We start from the raw sequence: 20,913 nt of genomic DNA, 5'->3' as shown, positions 1-20,913 counted from the left end.
TCTTTAGTAATATTTAGTAATTTTTAGTAATTTAGTAATATTTTGCAATCACAGTATAGTCGTGAAGGCTCTTGAAAGAATGCACATTATAACGTTGTTATTTATTTGCTTACGTATGTTTCTAATTGCTCTGTCAATCCATCTGGTTTGATACATTGAACAGTTTCCAAATAGTGTAATACATTTCAGAACACTTCAGTCAGAACACTTTCTCCAAGTGATTGATCGACACGATATTTGATAAACGAACCTGCGTAAGCTTGTAAATGTAAGCACTTATGGTTCTTAGTTTTTTTAAACAAATAATTCATATGGGTTTTTCAACTTAAATTGCTGTCGAAATGTACGCCCAAATTATTTGACTGTGTCGGAAAGCGCAAGTCGGTCGCATGTACAGTCTGCACAAATTTCAGTATGTAGATAAATGTTTTGATTAGTACTAAGTGATTTGTGGGGATTATGAAAGCACACTAACTTTCTTTTACTTATGTTGTCGAAAATTCTGTTACTATTGTACCACCTTGTTAATCGATATACAGGGTGTGTGCAGAAAAACATGACCCGCATTTAGGCACATAGCTTGTTGCCTACCTAACTAACGAACTTCCGGTGGCGCACGATGGCGCATTTATGCGTGCGAAATCTGTAGAAAAATTGTGGAAGCCATACCCAGCTTAAAAAATAAACGGAACAACGAAAACATCGGCTTCCGTGCATCAGAATAGGGCAACATGGTGGACAACAGGGTGTATGTGAAAGGGCAACATGGTGCACGTAGGAGAGTTGTGTTCAAGTACCGCTAGGGGAGCTATCGGTGCATAAATCGAAACGATGTCCCACATGGATGCTCATCGGGCTCATCGGTAGTACCCCTAGCGGTGCCTGCACATAACTCTCATGAGACGGAAATGCACTACAATGCACTGTCATGACCGCCCTATTCTAATGCACGGAAGCCCATGTTTTCGCGCTCTGTTTATTTTTTTACACTGAGTATGGCTTCCAGGATTTTTTTGTAGCTTTCGGACGCATAAATACGCCGTCGTGCGCCACCGGAAGTTTCTCGGCTAAGTAGACAACGAGTTACATGTAAAAATGCGGGTCATGTTTTTCTGCACACACCCTGTATATCTGCCTGCATTTTTACAGCTCGTTCTGTGAGTTGTTTACAGGAAATCAGTAATGCCGTATCGTCAGCGTATTGGAATAATTCACCGTTTAAACTGATATTAGCAGTATATAACCTAAAATAATATATAACCTATAACAGTAGCGCGTTGCACTGAATAAACGCTTCATTCCAAAATGTATAGGTCGGCGACATACGCGGACATCACAAATTGTTGGGTTCAACCAGTTCGATATCTCCACTGCGGATACGTCACATGACATCGAATTCTTCTTGGAAATGCCTTCGTACGTAATGTCGTAGAACGTAGCTCATTTTGTCAGTGAAAGTAGTAGATCGCTGAAAGGGGTCCATCACGAAATCGCAATAGGATAATGATGGAAGCATTTGCTTATTTTGTCTGTGTAATCTCTGCTATCTAGATCAGTGCATCGGACCTAAGGTATAGAGTCGTCGTCTGTTTGAAATTGGCGCGCCCAAGGCTAAACATCTGGTGCCGAGAGTGGATTGCTCACGCCGCGCCATCTAGGAAGCGAGAGTGGAGAGTGCCATTCATAACATGGCGTTTTGGAGGCAGAAGGTTTCGAACTATGGACTATTGGTCTCCTTTCTTCCCAGTCGCAACCGGATTAAATCACGAAAGTGCGCAAAGGTAAGCTTTAAGGATATTTCTAAGCTCGCCCGAAGCGCATTCCGGTGCCTTTAGTGTTGCAACTGCAAATAGGTCGCGCGTCGCAAACGTCAGTGCCATGCAGACGACGTTTCTGCCAATTTTTGAAAGACATCTGGAAGTCTTCGCGCAGTGTTCGTCTTATAAAAAATGAGCATAATGAATGCGTTCTTCACAGTGTCACATGTCTAAGATGCTTCCATATTTGGATGTTAGTTCAGATTGCGCCTGCAGTTCGATGCTATTGCGCATTTTGAAACAGACCCTGCCCATTCCGGTTTTCGCGATGTGCTCGTGAAAATATACCCCTCGCAACATGTTCCGCAATTCTATTTGCCGGCGTTAGCGCGGGCATTTTATGTTGATATCGTCACGGGGAGCTTTTATCTATGAGCAATAGGATGTCTCGGCGATTACGCGCAGCTTGACGTTGTAACGAAAGCGCGTATTACTTGAGCACCTGCAGTTTTTCTTCTGTCACGTTGGTACTGGGCGGCGGGGGAGGATCTCTATCGAGTATACTCCGCGTGCAGTACATCCGCATTCTGTTGCCCGCTGGACATCCTTCGGTGCCGATGCTTGTGGTCGTCATACTTCCTATGGCTCTTTTAGTTTTCGATATGGCATGGTCATCTTACTGGCGTCACATACCAATCGCATGAAACTAAGTTTATATCGATACCGTTTGAGCGAAGAACTGTATGTGGGGTACAAAAGAGCAATTTATGATTTGTTGAATTTGAGAAATTATGGAAATATACAATCCCCCTTTTTTTTTCGTTTTATTCGAAATAGACTCCCGAAATGTTGCGCCAACAAGCTCTTAAGACAGAACTGTGTGTGCACGGTGTGTGTTTGCGTTGAAGGAAGCATTGCGAGCACTGATAAGGTCGACATCCGCACCATGACGAATGTATGACGGGAAATGACTGTGTACACACCGTTAAAGGAGAGAGGAACAAAAATGGGGGGACTGAATTAACATTTGAGTTGCGCACCCTCACATTTGCAGGAAAATCAGATTACGCATTCATTGGGACGAACACACAAAGGAACCCGATTGGAGATGCTGCAAAAGCTTCATTAAAATCTGACTTCGTCGCACTGACGTTGACAGCCGAATGTCAGTGGTGTCGAGAACGAAATGGCCGTGTTAATTATACAGTAAAATTTTTTTCTTTTAATTTTTTTCATTCGCGTTTCCCGCTGACCAGCTATTTTATCAAGAGCGGAATCCAGGGGCTAAATAAACAAACAAAAAATGTCGTTCAGTAGTAGTACAATTATTTCCTCTCTGAACCGGTTCCCGAACCGGTAACAGTAAGAATTTTTTTCGGTTCAGTTCCGGTTCTGTTCAGGACAAGCAAAAAAATTGTTCGGATTCGGTTCGGGTTCGTCAGAAAATAACGTTTTTTCCGGTTTTCGGTTCAGGTGGTTCAGGTATTTCCTCTCTGAACCGATTCCCGAACCGGTAACCGTACGAATTTTTTTTCGGTTCAGTTCCGGTTCGGTTCAGGACAAGCAAAAAAATTGTTCGGATTCGGTTCGGGTTCGTCAGAAAATAACGTTTTTTTTTCGGTTTTCGGTTCAGGTTCAGTTCCGGTTCTGATCCCTGGTCGGAGCGCGTAGTGGGGAAGGGGAGAGGGGGAAATCCGGTGTACAAACTCCCGTTTTTTTTTGGGGGGGGGGGGGCTCCGATTTCCGCGTTGCTCGCGCTTGAAACAGCTCTCATTTGCGTGGAAACATTTCGTGGCCGATGGTCTAGTGCGGTTCAAGTGAAGATTGCGTGCAAACATGGTTCGTGAACTTCCGTTGAATGCAACGCACGAGCCGCTCACTCGGTTTTCTACCAGATATAAGTTCCCGCTATCCAAGAAAACAAAGTAGAGAGACAGAGTCAAGAGCGAGTGATACGGGTTTGTCTCTTGGCACCGGCCGCAAGTTGCGGAAGAGAGCGCAAATATTGAATGTGCACAGATCGGGGCCTGGCTGATATTTGTTGTCTCTCCGACTTCTTTCTTCCGCGAGAAGGTCCCCTCCGCATTTCGTCGCGCGCGTTGTCACCGAGAGTCTGTGCAGCGCAAGAGATCCCGGCTTTCTATATTAGACTCGAACCGCGTACGTGTGTAACGTCGCTTATTAATGACTTTGCCTCCGGGTTTTCTCGGGTCTTCTCGCGTAAGTAATTTTGAGGTTATTATTTTCGGAGAGTTCGGAGTTTTTTTTTTTTTTTTCGTCGTCCTCTGTTTTTTATACGATTGAATTCACGTATGAAATTCGGAGAAAAAGCGACGGAGCTGAAAGGACGCACGCACACACACACACACACACACACACACACCACACACACACACACCACATACACACACACACACCACATACACACACACACACCACACACACACACACACCACATACACACACACCACACACACACCACACACACACACAAAAGCATTAGAAGCTACCTCGCCAAAAACAATCCAGAAGATGTGGGTTCGATCCCTACAGCTGGCTAACCTTTTCAGTGACTTTCATCTTTCATCGTTGATTTCTTAGGCAATTTGAGGCTTTGTTTGTATCTGTCCCCTCTATGTTGTTCCAGCCTCAGAACATCAGTTTATCTCTGTTACTGTTGTTCGGTATGACTTGTAGACAGCGATATCCGTATCACCTGACGTCATGAACATATCGAAATCTGGATACTTCCTTCACATAGTATGGCAAGGCAGCTCCCGCTTGCGTCCCGTCTTATACTGTATAGGCGTTGGTTCGCGTCCACTACCTGCCCTAATTGAAGACGAAAATTTGTCTCTCACTCGCTTAACTTCAGGAGCAGGTGATACTGATTAAGAAAAAAAAAAAAAAAGATGCAAAAGGTAGCTTTCCACCCCGAGACTGGGAGGTGCCGCGGGTTTGAATCCCGGCATCCGGCTGTGCCCTCTGAGCTCTTTTTTGCCTAGGTTTTCTGACAGTCTTTCCGGACGAGTGTCGGTACAGTTCCCCCTCAAGTCTGTCCAGGTCGCCCACTCGATCCTTCCTGCTGTCCTCTTCCCATCTGTCTAAATATGCACTCCGAGGGAAAAAAAAAAAAAAAAACGGTCTTAGTCCCTTTGATGATACTATACTGCTGCTTGTGTCCTTTCACACACGATTTATAGGAGGCTGTCTTCTTTTTTTGACAGCGCTTCCTGTTAGAGATTATTTTTACAGTTAGCGTTGGTTACGTACACTCACGTTGGATGGGCCGGCTGCTGTTTCCAACACTTCTCGTATCACAGCAGGCTCGTAGTCCAAGAGCCAAGTCGCTGTTGTGGACGGACGTTCTACATGGCGGAACCGTCCGACCGTGGACTCTCTCAGGGTACTAAAGATAGCTTCATATGCACGAACATCTGTTTTTTTTATTTATTTGCTTTTTTGTGTGTTTTTTTTGTGTGTCAAAGTTTTCCTTAATTTTTCCAGACGTCCACAAAAGGACAAAGACAAAGCACTTTGCGGCTGTGCCCGTTATAATTGGTAACAAACTGAAGTTCTGGCTTAACGTGGGGACGGCTGCGCCAATGGACACAAAAGTAGAAAGAGAACTCTGGGTCCAGCTGCAGTATACCCTGCATTTTGGGGTTGAGGTCAATGAACGTGACAGGTCAATGTTGATTGGAAAGCATAGTCAGAGAGTATTTTCCCGCACGGTCAGTAAAAGAATAGAATAACGTGATAAGGGTGTGGGTGCCAATCAAAAGAACGCGACAAGGATGCGGCCTACGATTCTTTGTAAGTTGAGCTCAATATTCTTGGTAACGAGCATCCGTTCTGGCATAGCGTGTTACGGCGCTAGGAGCAATGAACATAAACGTGCAAAGGCAAAAAGGGAACTCGCCGCCGTAACCTACGGCACAACCTCAGGATTTTCTCGCTTACTTTTTTTTTTGTTCGTGTGCGTGTGAAGAGAGAAAACACCGAAAAGTCTTCACTGTTACCGGGCAAATTACTTCCTAACTTAATACTATTCATACAGCGCAATCGTTCTGCAACGAACATGGTAAAGGATAGACTTTCCTTTCTGTCGGGAATCCTGACCAGTATGACGCTTTGACTGGTTGGATCTCTTGACTCGCCTGTCACGTGACCGGTTGGATCTCCTGACTCCATGGATCTCCTGACTCCATGGATCTCCTGACTCCATGGATCTCCTGATTCGATGGATCTCTTGACCGGGCTGGAACTCTTGACGCTTTGGATCTTTTGAATCGCCGGTCAAGTGACTCGATGGATCTCGTGACTCGATGGATCTCGTGACTCGATGGATCTCGTGACTCGATGGATCTCGTGACTCGATGGATCTCGTGACTCGATGGATCTCTTGACTCGTTGGATCTCTTGACCGGAAGCGGTCGCTAACGTTAGGCCTAGATAAGACCGAAATCCCACGAAAATAGCGAGCAAGACACCCCCCATGCGTAAGATTTTGCATTATATCATTCAATTTTATTTATACATGCATTCTTGCGCATTTTTGATTACATCTACTTACGTTACGTGATTGAAAGTGACACCGGCAGCCGTCTGTTAGGAAGAAGCGGTTCTGCCAGTCAGTTCTGCCAGCAACTATTCCTGCAGTTCTGAGACATATATGCCTCCCTCCATGCAGATGGCGTTGTCAAAAGTGGATGCAAAGTCCGTCGTTTTGGTCTGTCACCAGGTGATACCCGTTTCAACCCAAATCAATTCAGTTTCTACAAAATGGTGGCACCCAGCAGATAAGGGTGAGGTATAAGTACAGGATGGCCTGCAGTAATAGGGAACTGTATTTCGACCTGTGATTGGCTAGATACCTCAAAGTGGGTGGGGTTTCACGTATATGCAGGTCCCATTAATGGCCAGACTCCCTTTTAAAACACGGCAATGGGTAGACCGGTCCTGATGAGGCCCGATATCATGTCGTTTCTGCGCTCGAGAAGTCCGTAATTCTGAGAAGGGTTGAGGATTGGGCTAGTTGGTAACGAGACATCTGAACTGAGAGCTGAGAACCGTGTATCTTGCGCTCTCAGTTCAGATGCCGTAATTCTGGTTTCGGCTCATTTGCATGGCAAAATCTACAGATTTATATCTGAAAGTGCATTCCCGTTTCAGGACTTTTATCAAAGAATGTGGATTTGAATGACTGGCTCTGATTCTTCTTGTAGAATATTGCGTTAGACAAGGGGCACTGGTTGCATGGACCAACCTTCTTTATTCCCAACTGAAGACAGACTCTCCAAAACAACACGCGTTACACGGAGAAACACACGCACACACTCTCGGTAATACGATCCCGTACAGGGACGCTTTCCTCTCGTGTAACAAGAGATGGTCACATTCCTTGGACGGTTGGACCCTGCGCGGGAGGAGTTTCCACGAATCAGTTTTCGCTCTGTTTTTACGTTTGAGACGATTCAACACTGCTATCTCGTTGTTCCCGTAAACATAATTAATGAATTGCGCTTTACGACAGGGTATCTCCTGACCGCGTGACCCACCTGCAAAAAAAAAAAAAATGCTACCAGTGCTGCCCTCGCAGCTTTCTTTCTAAAAAAAAAAGAATCTGTAAACAAACACACAAACAAAACAAACACATGAACAAAAACACCCGAATTCACGATGGGGCACATTCACATCTAGTAGGTTTTAAAATGACAGCGCTGTAGCCTTAATGAATTGACTAGATAAAATCGGGTTAGTTAATCGGGTTCCGGTGGTTCCAATTAGAAATTTGTAGACGAAAAACCCAAGGTCTCCAACCAGGAAAACTAGAAACCTTGGTGAACTCGCATGGTGCACTATGGGAGATAAAAAAAGAAAAAATAGAAAAAAAGAAAAGCTAAATCTCCGCGCGTCCCCTGGCGTTTCATTTTAGATGCGACCGCTTTTTTTCGCCCTCTCCGGTGCGTGGTTCAGCTCAGGAACAAAGCAGGTCCTGGTTCAAACACACTCAGCAAATTGGCTGCGTTCCACGAGGCGCCGTGTGCCCCTTCTTTGTAATACAAATGGAATGGAGGATTAGCTTTATCGTCCCCTTTGTAGTTCCCAGAACTTCCTATCTTCCAAGGGCCAACGAAGAAATCAGAAGCGCGTCATTAAATAAGCTTCGCTTCAGAGCATCCACACAGAGGTCCAAGGGAGCAGGAGCGCCATCTTGTTTGTTTCCGCACCACACTGGTACTAGAGTACCCCCTAACCGGTACCATCCCCAATTAGGGAACAAAGAGGCCCAACATAATGCTCGCTGTGGGATAGATCGTTGCGCGATAATCCATGTATTGTCCACTAGAGCGTCCTGAGGATGTGAAGGTGAGCTCAGGACCGTCAACCTTCATCAGCTCCTCGCAAGAGAAAGGAGCATTTCACCCGCGCACGATAGATGCGCCGCCCTGCACCTGGCTGAAGGGTACATTGTCGCGCCCAATGTAATCTACAGAGATCGCCGGCTTATGACTAGGGTTCCGAGTTTTCGGAGTTTTCATTTTGGCAAATTCGGAGGGTGTTTATCCGAGTTTTCAACTTTTCGGAAATTCGGAGTTTCTCGGAGGATTAAAAAGTCTGAAAAATGAACGGCGCCAATTTCGGAGTATCGCGGAGCAGCCATCGCAGAGACAATACGAAGATGTGCAAAAGTGACTGGGACCACACGATGTAACGCACGGATGTGTTTTGATACCCAGAGCTATTGAAGTACAAACGAGCGTATTTGCACAAATTGTGAATGGTGCCCAGACTCAAAATGAGTAGCAGCTATGACGAACACAGAACTGTTCTGTGCCAAACTAGCCCAGTACCCGGGGTCAAGTAGAGTCACTAGGGTCGAGGATACATAGAACAGATGGGACAAGTGTGTGTGTGTGTGTGTGTGTGATGTGATGTGAATAAAGAAAAAAATGGGGATGTTAGTTTCGACGAAGTCAAACTGGCTACCCCAGAACACTTAATACAGGAAGTTCAAACCGATGATGAGATGATGAAAACACAAAGGGATGATGTCCAGAGACGAACAGAGATGATAATGGAGTTCAACATGTAGGCCAAAAGTCCAAGAGCTGCGCCCAAGTTAGAGTAAAGTGGCGGAATCACCGGGGGCACGCACAGGACACGTCACACATTCACCGTGTCATAGGATGTCCATAAGCCCGGTTGCATGCAAAAAGTCTTCAAGTGCCCTTAGCGCCTTGTCGTGTGTATGTGTGTGTGTCCTACCCTCCTTTTGGGCCATTCATGCGTCCAGCGACCCTGAAGGAGGCTACCACTTCTGACCTTTTCTTTTTTTTAGTTGTGAATCAGTTTGAAGTCGAAAACTAGGTGTGGAAGAAGGGGGAAGAAGGAAACGGGAAAAACCTTAAGGCCGCCCCATGGGCGTTGGAAAAATCGGAGTTTATCGGATAAATCCGGTGTTTTGCAAAAAGAAACATCGGAGGGAGTCTATCGGATAAATCCGAAAAGTCGGAAGCCTACTTATGACACACATCCTCTTTTGATATGTCTAGTCACTAAACAGGGGTACAGAGTATCGCGTTCGTTTTCCGCGCCGGGGCCGCCGTTCGGTGTCTGCGATTGGGCCGATCAGTCACGTGGTTTCTCCTTCCAAGACCGCGCCGTCCATGTTGAGTCCCCTCCATCCAATGGGAGACTCTTTTCAGCTGCAGTGCGAGTCACACAGGCTCCGCCTCATGGCGTGCGTCATAGTCACGTGAGGAGGAAACGCTAGAGCAAGGCATGGGGCGGGAAGGGACCAAAGACGGGGAGGTCAGATTGGTATACGTGCACGGCGGCAGAGCTGTTTGCAAGTAGGGCAAATTATGCGATTTCTTTGGGAGTTCTAACTCAAAAAAGGAATTAAGAGCGGTTGTATGTAGGCAGCCCGTCAGACTGAGAACAGGATAAACATTCCTTTAAATGATCCGTTGAAACAGCACTTCCAGCACGTCATGAAATATTATTTACGCCGTTGCCTGTGTACCGCTGCCGCAGGCGTATTGCCTATTGTGGCTTCTCGAATTCAGCATTATTTATTCGATGTACGGCGATTTTCACATTTATTTTACTTCATAAAGTAGTATGGATTATCATGGTTATGTGTGACTTTTCTACGTGTTTCCTCTCATATTAACCTCCGTGAAGTAGGGTAGGGTCCTGTGGCTACGAGCAGTAAACATCCCACGTCATCATAACTTCTCTATCATTTGTTGTTGTACGTGCTGCCGAATTTCGAGATATATACATTAACAAGAACAGATGCAGAGAAATTCCTTCATTAAATAGAATACATTAATCATATATATATTGCTCTCAGTCTATTCTTTTGCTATTTTCTTTTATTCCGTGTTTCCAGCGATTCGAGCACACATTTGAATCACACGTCGGTTTGAATCACACATTACAGGCGCAACTGCTTGCTCACACGTGTCGCACTTAGTCTAAATTGTATTATGTTGCAGTTGTCCGGGTATTAAAGGAGTACAGAGGGCCATCCAAAAAAAATTCAGATTAAGACATCTGATGAAAGTGTTTGTGTCATTATACTGAATAGCGCGAAAGGTTTTGATGTGTGCAATTTGTTTCCCAGAAAAAAACTCACATAAACGTAGCTCCGCGCCTTCACCCTTAACTCGCTACTCCAGCTATAACGAGGATGAGGAGGTATGATGGCACGTCACCGATGACGGCATAAGGAGACTCGTTCTGGTTTGCCGGTCAGTGGGGGTCAGCGCATTGTCCCTTTGCCGCCGTAAACCTGTTTTGCAAGTTTTCCCGGAGAATTGGGGATAGAAGGAGCGGCCGAAGCATTACCGAGCAAGGAGAAAGGCTTTATCAGAACCCCGAACAGCCGGGTAGCAGACGACAGCGGAGTAGCAGACAGCGTTTCTCTAGGCCAATCAGCAAACGTTCTCCTTATAGCGTCAGCGCGAGGTTCCAGGCAGATCACAGGCTGGTACTGCTCTTCACCACCGTTGCGCACGGTCGCTTTTTGCGGCGTATTTTAAATTCAATTTCTGCGATAATTATGACTCTGTGGTGTAAATTACTTTGCATGGGGCATCTTACTGGCAAACTTAACAGTTTTATAGGAAGAAAACTGGGTGTTAAAAATGACTTCTGTGCTACTTTAAGGTGACGTGACAGAAGACGAAAGTTCAGGGAGTTCAGAACAGTCCTCTTGCGATTTGTAGTTTTTGATCGCAAAAGTTTCCGAAGTTCAGCAGCAGGCACTTTTGTTGCGCCGTTCGGCAAACCCTGATTCCCATCTTGCGTTTCCTCCCCCTTTTTTTCTTTGGTCTAATAGATATTCCCCCTCCCCCATCCCATCTTGCCTGAGAAGAAGGGTCTAGTGAGCGAGTTACTCTTCTTCTCGCAATCTGGAATGATATGCTTGATTTAACAAACGAACCAAAGCTTTCCTTGCCGTATGAATTATTTTGAGTGACCGATACCCAGCGGTGTCGCTGATCAGCGTCCCAATTTTCTCACTGATACACACATTCATACGACGGGATCGGCCGGGGCAGCGCCAGCGCCGTGTGTTACGGCTCTGGCCCGGTGGCGCGGTGAAACTTGAGACACTTCCCAGTTTCGCTCGAGAGGAAGAACCACCAGAATGCACTCAGTGTAGCGAACCTCTGTCGGTTTTACATAAACTCATCTCATGTCCATCCAGCAAGGCTATGCAGTACTACGCGTAAAACGCATTTACCTTATAAGGCTACATGCACACAGAGCCATTTTTAAAGAGAGTTTGGTCATTCTGCGATCTTTTGCCGCTCGGAGATGGAGAGCCGCCGTGACGTCAGAGCCGTCATCGCTCCGCCCACTTGGCCGGGATGAAAGGCGAGCCGCGGCAGCACGGGGAGATTACCTCCTCTCCAAAATGGCGGAATGGGAGATTTCAAGGCGATAGCTCTGATCCGAAATGGCGCCACTGGCCTTGGCGCCGCCCATCGTGTGACGTCAAATAGTGCGCTTTGAGACAGGCTCCTCCCAATGGCCAAACTCTCCTAATAAAGGGCTCTGCGAGCACATGTCCGCATACCCCATCTCTTCCGCTGCTAGAAGAATCCCATGATATGCAAGCCTGAGCGATGGGCAAGACATTTAAACGGCACGCAGCGGCCAACACGCCGGCAAAAGCGTACCTTATCACGTGACGTATGACGTTCGCAGAGAGGCGGAGCCCGTGTGACTCGAACTACAGCGGAAAACAGTCTTCCCCATCCAACCGGTTTCATTGGTTGCTCGACTGCTCGCTGTTCTCCGGAGGAGAAGGGGGAGATGGGCGTTCCATTGCTAGGCGACGCGGCCGCGACGGACCCAAAATGGCGGGCTCGCTCGCCGGCGTGGCTCAGTGTCGCTACTCTGCTCCGTATTTGAGGCTTTGCTGCCAAACTGAAAAAGTTCAAGGACGAAGGGGTTTCGAAGGGCGAAATACGCACGTGCCTTCCCTACTTGCATCGCAAACAAGGCTCAGCATCAAAATGGCGTCGGCGGTCGGCTAACGACGGGGGTAACAATAGAGCCGGGCGAGAGAGGTCGTTCAGATGTGACGCTGCATGACGCGCTTCAAGTTGGGCTCCTCCCAATGGCCAAACTCTTTCTATAAACGGCTCTGAAGTGCGCGTGCGCGTGGCAACTGTGGCACGGAAACAAAATGGCGCATGCTTGCTTTTGGAACCAGTACAAAGTGGGAGTGCACCGCAGTAGCATAGCCAGAGAGTGACAATGACAGAAATGGCTAGGAAGCAAGCGAGCTGGTGAAAGGGATGCATAATGTAAAACCCCGGGAGAGAGACTTGGTGTTGTGTCTGCCCCTTCGTGTTCCCTATAACTCTCGGGGTTTTACATTATGCAGAGGGTGAGTTCCGAGAGTTCAACCTCCTCCCCCTCGAAATCGTATCTTTGGTATTGCATTTGGGAGAGGGAAACAAGTGTGAAATTCCCTCCCCTCTCATGTAATATCCCAGCTTACAAAATATTTTACTAGCTATGTCACTGGAGCACTGTACTTTGCGCTATACAGCTAACCAGTGCCTTGAGAGGAAGGGAACGCAGCAAAAACGAGGGCGCCCGGGGACTTCGCATTTTTCGATCAGTCATAGTGCACCATGCGAGCTCGCTGCATTTTCCATTTTTTTTTTTTTTTGAGATTTCGAGGTCTGCGGTCTACAACTTTAAACGGACTTAGCTACACTAACACTTGCGTGCAGACCTCACTTAAGAATCGAGTAAGCAAATACACGGAGGAGCTGCGAAAAAGTGAAAGGTGGTACTGAAACGCCCAGGCATGTTGACCGATGGCGTAAAAGCGGCTTCGTTCGTATCTGCAGAGAAAGTTTGAACGCATCGAAGGCACGAAAATTTACATTTTTCAATGTTGTCGTCTGGAAGTTTTGGGCAATTTTTCCGGAGGCGAGGGAGAAAAAACCAAAAAAGTTGTGTTTTCCCCACAACTTTCCTTTTTTTTTTTTTTTTTTCAGGGCTTTGAATCTCTACTTGTGTGGTGTGTACGCGTGACACCGAAGCAGCACTTGGACAAAATACAGGGTGCTGACAGAGCCTCACGGGCTGTCCTCCCGCAGCTCTGTAACGGTAGTTCCATTACCGGAAACAGTAACGGAAACGAAATTTAAAGGCTGATATCAGAAACAGATAACTGAAACGAAAATATAGCAGTAACGAAGATGGAAACGCGGTAACGAAAATACGGCCGTTACCCTTCCGTGCTAGTGAGTCACTCAAGTTTGCGTTTTTAGACACTCACACGACTCACTCTGTCCTTCTCGTCATCTTTGAATTTTATTTTTTTTAAATTCCGCGTTAGCGCTGCGAAGCAGCTGTGGCTACAGATGGAGAGAGGGCAGCAGGAAGGAGTGGGGGGACAGGGCGGTTAGTATGCGTCCTGGGCCGACTTCAGGGGGAACTGTGCCGACATTTGTCTGGAAAGTCTTCAGAAAACCCAGGGAAAGCCTCAGATAACACAGCCGGTGGCAGCATTGGAACCCGTGTCACCTCCCAGTCTCGGCGTGGAAAGCGATCGTCCTAACCACTATGATGAAAGATGGAAGTCACTGAAAAGGTTAGCCAGCTGTAGGACTTGGGCTGCGTTCCAATACCTCGCGCCCGCGAAGCCGCGTGACTAGGCAGCTGAGTAGACCCCTTTGCTTGTCACTATTGGAACAGGCTTGCCTATAGCCGAGGCGCCTGTGGCGCCATCTCGTTGCTCACACAAGAAATGCGTACGGCGCAAGCGCAGCAGGACTCTAATACGCTAGGTTTGTAGGACATCGTGCATAAACTGTCACCTTCACAATTGAACATGTGTTGCAACTCTCTACGCAGTTTTTTAAAAAAACATACCACTTTGTGCGACTTTACATTTAAAGCCAGCAGAAACAGCGGGTACGCTGGTACCGTCAACGCGCGTCTCCATCCCAGCTGTGAGATGGTCCGGCGTATAACTAGACTGCATCGATGCGCACTAGCCGGTAGCCGACTGAATAGCGGACTTGGCGAGATTTGGAACGAGACTTAACATGGCGGCACTTCCGGTTAGACCGCTAGGCAGCCTTTGCCTCTTAGGCACTTTGAGGCTTTGTCCTACAGCTGACTGACGTAAAGTTTGTATGTATTTGTCCTTTCTATGTGTTCCAGCCTCAGCACATCAATTTCTCATGTTCTCATGACTAACCATCGCTATGCCACGGGAGCTGGTGTCTTTGAATATAGCTCCCTGGTTTGCTGGTTGTATATGAGGTTAGCCCATGTTAGGTTCGTGCAGCTTGCGTCATGGCTATGGTACCACGTGATAACGAATAACAAAGTGATTCACCGCCGCTGTACGCGCGACTTCCGGTTTTTTTTTTTAACAGCCTCGTTCTCAGTGTTACATTTGAACGTGTGCGATGTTGAATACTCGCGTGGTTCACTCGTTTGTGATGAAGTTACGGACTTCATTGCTCCGTGCTACATGGCGTTCGGAGGCACCCAAGCAAAGGCGGGCTACCCATGCGGGCTAAACAGAGAACTGAGAGGGTCTGAGACATTAGCGGCGCTCTCAAAAGCAACCCCTCACCAAAAATAGCCCGTCGGCGTGCATTAGTGCATAAGAACTCTCTTAGTTCGGAAGTGGGATGAGTCAGCGATGAGGGTGACAACAATGGGAAGATTACAATGAAGTATGGCGGATGGATGGGTTGTTTAGAGTAGGGGCCTCACACTCAACTCGAATGGCGGGACGCACTGACCTTAGATCACATCATGAAGGGCAGCGCAGAAAAGAAATGATCGCAACTACCACAAAATACCCTGAGGTACCATAGAATAAAAGATGTACACAAAAGGCATAATATAGTATAAGGCGGTATAGTTACTGTGCAGACGGGCGTTGTGTGTATAATTCGTTACCGGGAAGCAGATAAGCTGCCTTTCCAAATGGTGGTACTGAAAATAAGGAAAACGACGAAAGATGAAAGTCACTGAAAAGGTTAGCCAGCTGTAGGACTCGAACCCACATCTTCTGGATTGCCACGATCCGAAAACGATCCTAGAAAAATACGTACTTCTTCACAAACGATTATGAGAGTGTTTGAGAGCACCGAAATTATCTCCTATCTACACAGTGAATTGTTGTATTTGACCCGTCATCTAGTAGACCTTCAGACGCAGAGACCTTGTTTATCCGAGCGGCCGCCGATGTGGCTGGTAGCGGATCATCTCCATGGTAACAGCTGCTTGAAAGGCTGGCTGTGATTGGTTGGACTTCCTACGTCACATCAATCAGCCACATTGCTTTCCACGTCGTGCTAGAAAAGATTCATTCGACACGTCATAAAGAAAAAGGATACCTCGGGTGGCCGGGAGAGAAATATTTTACGTACGAGTATATTTATATCGAGGGGTCCGCGTTTTCGGTTTTTGCCGAAAAATGCCGAAAAACACCCGCCATATATTTTTCTTGGAAATTCGGAATGTGCTGAAAAACTCCACATCATACTCTGGCATAGGGCGTCACATACCGAAAATTCCGGTACCCGGTTGCACAGGTTGCACTTTTCTTCTCCAAGGTATAAGACATAAGTTCTTCTTTCACCTCGTTTCCGGAAGGTGAAAAACGCCCTGCGGAGCTGCTAATTCAGGGGAAAACCTTCCTTTCTAACATTTTGATCAGTGGGTTCACGTACACCATAGAACCCTCCAACAAAAAGTAAAGGAAAAAAAAAAAAAACTCAATAAACTGCGAAATCCTTTGCATTCTCAATGTCCTTCTACCAGGCTGCTGTCCCTCCTTAGTCCTTCTCCCTATAGCTGCCGATTTTTCGGCAGCTATTTTTCGCGTAAACGTTTAGGATGCTGAAAATATTCGAATATGTATCTACTACGGAGAGGCCGCGTCCAGTGTTGCCACACCTACAGCTTTCTAAGGAGATCTACAGATTTTCGACAACATCTACAAATCATTTCAGAGGTCTACAGATTTTTGGACACCATGATGAAACAAGCCTGGGCACGAGTTACACAAAATACACAACATATTGTTGAATGCAGCAATGAACAACGCAGAGAAGACAAGAAGTTGACGCCACGGCTACTTAATCACGACTAACGGAAGTCTTTATTCAGCACACACAAGGAAAACAACAACACCTGTGATGAACAGGTTCGAAAACCAGAATTAGCTACACCGTTCCCGCCCACTGTTATCGCCCATACTTAACAGATAACCCCGCCACAATCAAACACCGCCACACATGCTTGACAAGATACCGAACGTATTAATCCGCTTCCAGAGTCTATATCGTATGCAGATATGCTATCAACTAAAGACAGGTCAATGGAGGGCTGGCTTACACACGTATCCTCGTTTTTTTATTTTTTATTATTAAGATTATTAAAGAGACTTCAGCGACCTCTTTTGCTTGAACATAGCTTTTGTCTTCAGTCTGTCCAAAAAGTGGCTTGCAATCACCTGCTCAACAGTGGATGGTCCTGAGGGAGTTGAAATGGACACCGCTGCCCTATGCAGGCTATTGCTCAAGCTGCCGTGTGTTGAGGCAGCGCCCGGTTTGCCCAATATGCGCCTTACGTCTTATATGCGTACGCAAAGGCGACAGCGTACGGCTTGGGACAAAAGTTTACGGAACACGGCACTGGCATATTTCTTCATCGGAGCGGCAGCTTGCTGGCTTCTCGGAAGAGGTTGAATAAGAAACGTGTGACCGACTATTCTATCCATCTCTCAGTATATATGCGTGTGCGCTCCTGTTACTTGGATGTCGTACCAATAGAAAGATGCGACACTCCGTTGTTCCGTAAACTTTTGTCCCAAGCAGTATGTTGCACTAACACTCTCTAGTAACAGAGAGTTGTAGAAAAACGTAGAAGCTTCACGATAACGTTTCCGAAAGCATGATAAGCCAATCGCCGGATTCCTTTGGAGTGGGTGCCATCGTGTTGGTGATATCTCATTGACTGACAGCGATATGGAATATGAATCGGAGGTCGCTTACGATTTCCTAGAACTCCCTAATTAGGGAGTTTTAGGGAATCATTCGTAAGCGCTTCCCGGTTCTGGCTCCGTATCATATAATATATATATATATATATATATATATATAGTCAATCAGATATCAGCAACGTGATGTCAGCCATTCCAAAGCAATCAGGCGATTGGCTTATCATGTTTTCGGAAAAGTTGTCGTGAAACTTCTATGTTCTACTATTAGCGAGTTTTACTACATTGGAAGGACACTGCGAAAACGATACGATAAAGGAAGCTATCGAGTCCAAGCTTAGCAATGTGATGTCACGTACTTCACAGAAACAGAACGATTGGCTTGTCACGTTTTGGAGACCGTTATATCGCGAACACCTTTCGATGTACTAAAACTCGCTATTACGAACAATCCCTTTTTAACGAATGCTTTGCGCCGTTCGTCGGGGCCTCCGGGTGCAGAGGCAATAAACTGGATACATCCGTTGTTGGTTTCTTTCCGAACCGATAATACGCTTACGCGATAACGTCGGCGGCCTTGAACGCGGTAGTAGTAATAATGGAAGGAAGGCAGACAGTTGCCTGCTATGTGATCACCTTTGGAGTACATGTGCCCCGGAGTGCTTTTCTCTTTCCCTGAATGACTCTATAGCAAATTACTTTTGAAGAAGGCATCCAAGTGCGTGTTTTTTTTTGTTTTTTTTTTATGTGCTGGGTTATTTGGGAGGGAAAATCTGCTTTTTATGGGATCGTGAAAAAAGTGGGGAAGTTGTTACTGAGGGTGCTGTTTTGCGTGAGAAATGGAATAGGGCACGGAAAGGCAATAGCGTACGTAACGGGTAGCGTTGGTGGTTCGGCGCACAGCGCCAAGCTGTCTCTGTTATGGGCAGACTTGTGCCCGTTTCTCGAAACAAGTAATTGATTACCGTTACGTCTACGGAAAAAGTAATTGATTACCGTTACCAGTTGCTCGACTCCAAATGTAACCGAGTAATGAGTAGAAAAGTAAAGCGTTACTCCGGTCGTTACTCTGTATTCACGAAAGTTATACCCGTCTTTGTGTGCCTCAGAAAAGGAAAAAAAGAAAAGGTTCAACAGCGGGACAGACGAAATAACACGAAAAACAAACACGCGTAGGACCAGTAGATCTGTACGTCTACCGTATTTATCGCCCGGGAAGACGTTGCCCCGATTGTGGAAGAGCATTGCGTGGAACTTCCCCATTACTCACTAAACCTCCAAAGCTTCAGGTACAACCACACTTGTGCTTGTAGGATGAGATTAGGGAGAGAGACCCTGTAGAAAGGCCCAACAAAGGCTGACGGCACCGAGGGACTTGGGGCAGAACGTCTGAAAGATAAGTTAATCTCCGCCGGAAAGGTAATCAATCACTGAGTAATCGAGTACTCAGAAAAGTGATTGATTACTCGAAAAAATACTTTGGCAGTAAAGTAACTGACTGCTGGAAAGGTTACTCAAAAAAGTAATTGATTACAAGTAACGCAATTACGCACAAGTCTGGTTATGGGCGTACGCAGAACCATCAACGCTATCCCATATGTACGCAAACGCGATAGCGTACGTTCTACTAAAACGCTCTAATGAATGAATGAACGAACGGATGGATGACGGACTGGTCCCGCTATACAAACTGGATCCCCAAACACAGATAATTTTTTTTTAAAAGACTGGAATGGGACACGCGTAATTTTTCATGAATCAAATACGGGTCACATACTGGCGCCACTAAATTTCGCGAATTCTGGACCCTGATATTCGTGGCTTGACTGGCTTACTTCGTGATAAGCGCGATTATTCCTTTTTATATATATTTTAATATTGCCTCGTCGCGCATTTGACCAGAAGCGGCATATTGCACATTGCTCACCATTGAATACAAACAACTGCGAACGGTGGTGTATCAAGAGGGAAATATTTCGGGAGGGATTCTATTGGGTCTTTACACGGGGAGGAGTATATAGTCGCGACGACGTCCCCTCGTGTGTGGCCAACAACGGCAAGCTATTTCGCCCCCCCCCCCCCCTCGTTTCCTTCTTCCAACACCAAAAATACGATTTCGGGTGGTTGGGAGTTTCCTACGCCCCTGACTGTGAAGAGAAGTCTTGCGATCCCAGAATAGTTTTCGATGTGTCAGGTTCAGCTGGATAGGAATTTTGAGTTTCTGAAATTGGAGTTTCAGCATCATGGCAATTGATGTTCTGAGGCTGGAACACGCAGAAAGAACAAATGCGTATAAAGCCTTAAGTACAAAAGAAATTAATGATGAAAGAAGGAAGTTACTGAAAATTTTAGCCAGCTGTAGGACTCGAACCCACATCTTCTGGATTACCGGTTCAGGGCTCTTACCATTTGAGTTAAGCTAACACACCTCCAATCCAGAATATGTGGGTTCGAGTCCTACAGCTGGCTATAGCATTTTCAGTGACTTCCTTCTTTCATCATGGAGTTTCAAGTTCGGGAAATCTACGGTTTCCTATTAGTAGCCCTGTCCAATGACAAAAGTAGCAGCGTCCTAAGACAACTCCTTATGAAAATTTGTTGCAGATAAAAGAAACACCATACATTTTTTTTTTTAGAAAAGAAAACAAAAGCGCCCGGTCATTGACGCACGCGTTCCCGCTCAACTCGCTCTGCAGAGCGAAACGAGGAGGAGGCGGAAGAAAAACGTCATCGGTGATGGACCTTTCCGCTCTTTTCCCCGTTTCTCTCCCACCAGTTCTCTCCCTGTGTAGCAGACGACGCTTCTCCGAACCAGTCAGCGGGCTGTACCGTGATGACGTCAAAGCGACTCCTGCGGCTATAGTTGCGTGCATTGCCATCGTTGCGTACGGTCGCGAATTTAAAAAATCGTATTCTGCGATGTTTATGCATCTGTCGAATGAACCACTTCGCGTAGTGCCTTTTAGTAGTCAGACTAACGGCTTCGTTAAAAAAAAAAGTAGTGATCGAAGCGCTTTCTGTGCTGATTCAAGTTATATCCCCGTCACACGGGGCAGTCTTCAACGATTATTGAACAAGTACACTTTAAAGGAGTACAGAGGGCCACCCAAAAAAATTTCAGATTAAGACACCTGATGAAAGTGTGTGTGTCATTATACCGAATAGCGCGAAAGGTTTTGATGTGTGCAATTTGTTTCCCAGAAAAAAAAAACTCACATAAACATAGCTCCGCGCCTTCACCCTTAACTCGCCACTCCAGCTATAACGAGGATGAGGAGGTATGATTGCACGTCACCGATGACGGCATAAGGAGACTCGTTCTGGTTTGCCGATCAGTGGGGGTCAGCGCATTGTTCCTTTGCCGCCGTAGACCTGTTTTGCCAGTTTTCCCGGAGAATTGGGGATACAAGGAGCCCCGAAGCTTTACCGAGCAAGGAGAAAGGCTTTATCAGAACCCCGAACAGCCGAGTAGCAGACGACAGCGGAGTAGCAGACAACATTTTTCTAGGCCAATCAGCGAGCGAGTCCTTATAGCGTCAGCGCGAGGTTCCAGGCAGATCACAGGCTGGTACTGCTCTTCACCACCGTTGCGCACGGTCGCTTTTTGCGGCGTATTTTAAATTCAGTTTCTGCGATAATTAT

General features: G+C 46.4%; 1 protein-coding gene across 1 annotated transcript in view; it reads left to right on the top strand.

Annotated features, from left to right (window-relative positions):
* Positions 1–1,663: 1,663 nt before the first annotated feature.
* Positions 1,664–20,913, top strand: part of LOC135368124 (calcium uniporter protein, mitochondrial-like) — a 214,950-nt gene continuing 195,700 nt past the window's right edge. The window contains exon 1 of the mRNA XM_064601214.1: positions 1,664–1,781. Coding sequence (XP_064457284.1) covers positions 1,689–1,781 — 93 coding nt within the window. The 5' untranslated portion in view covers positions 1,664–1,688. The remainder of the gene's footprint in view (positions 1,782–20,913) is intronic.

The sequence above is a fragment of the Ornithodoros turicata genome, chromosome 9 (genome assembly GCF_037126465.1).
Source record: "Ornithodoros turicata isolate Travis chromosome 9, ASM3712646v1, whole genome shotgun sequence".
Classification (NCBI taxonomy): Eukaryota; Metazoa; Arthropoda; class Arachnida; order Ixodida; family Argasidae; genus Ornithodoros; species Ornithodoros turicata.
Note: the sequence above shows the minus strand (reverse complement) of the source record. Positions and strands in the feature narration are given on the sequence as shown.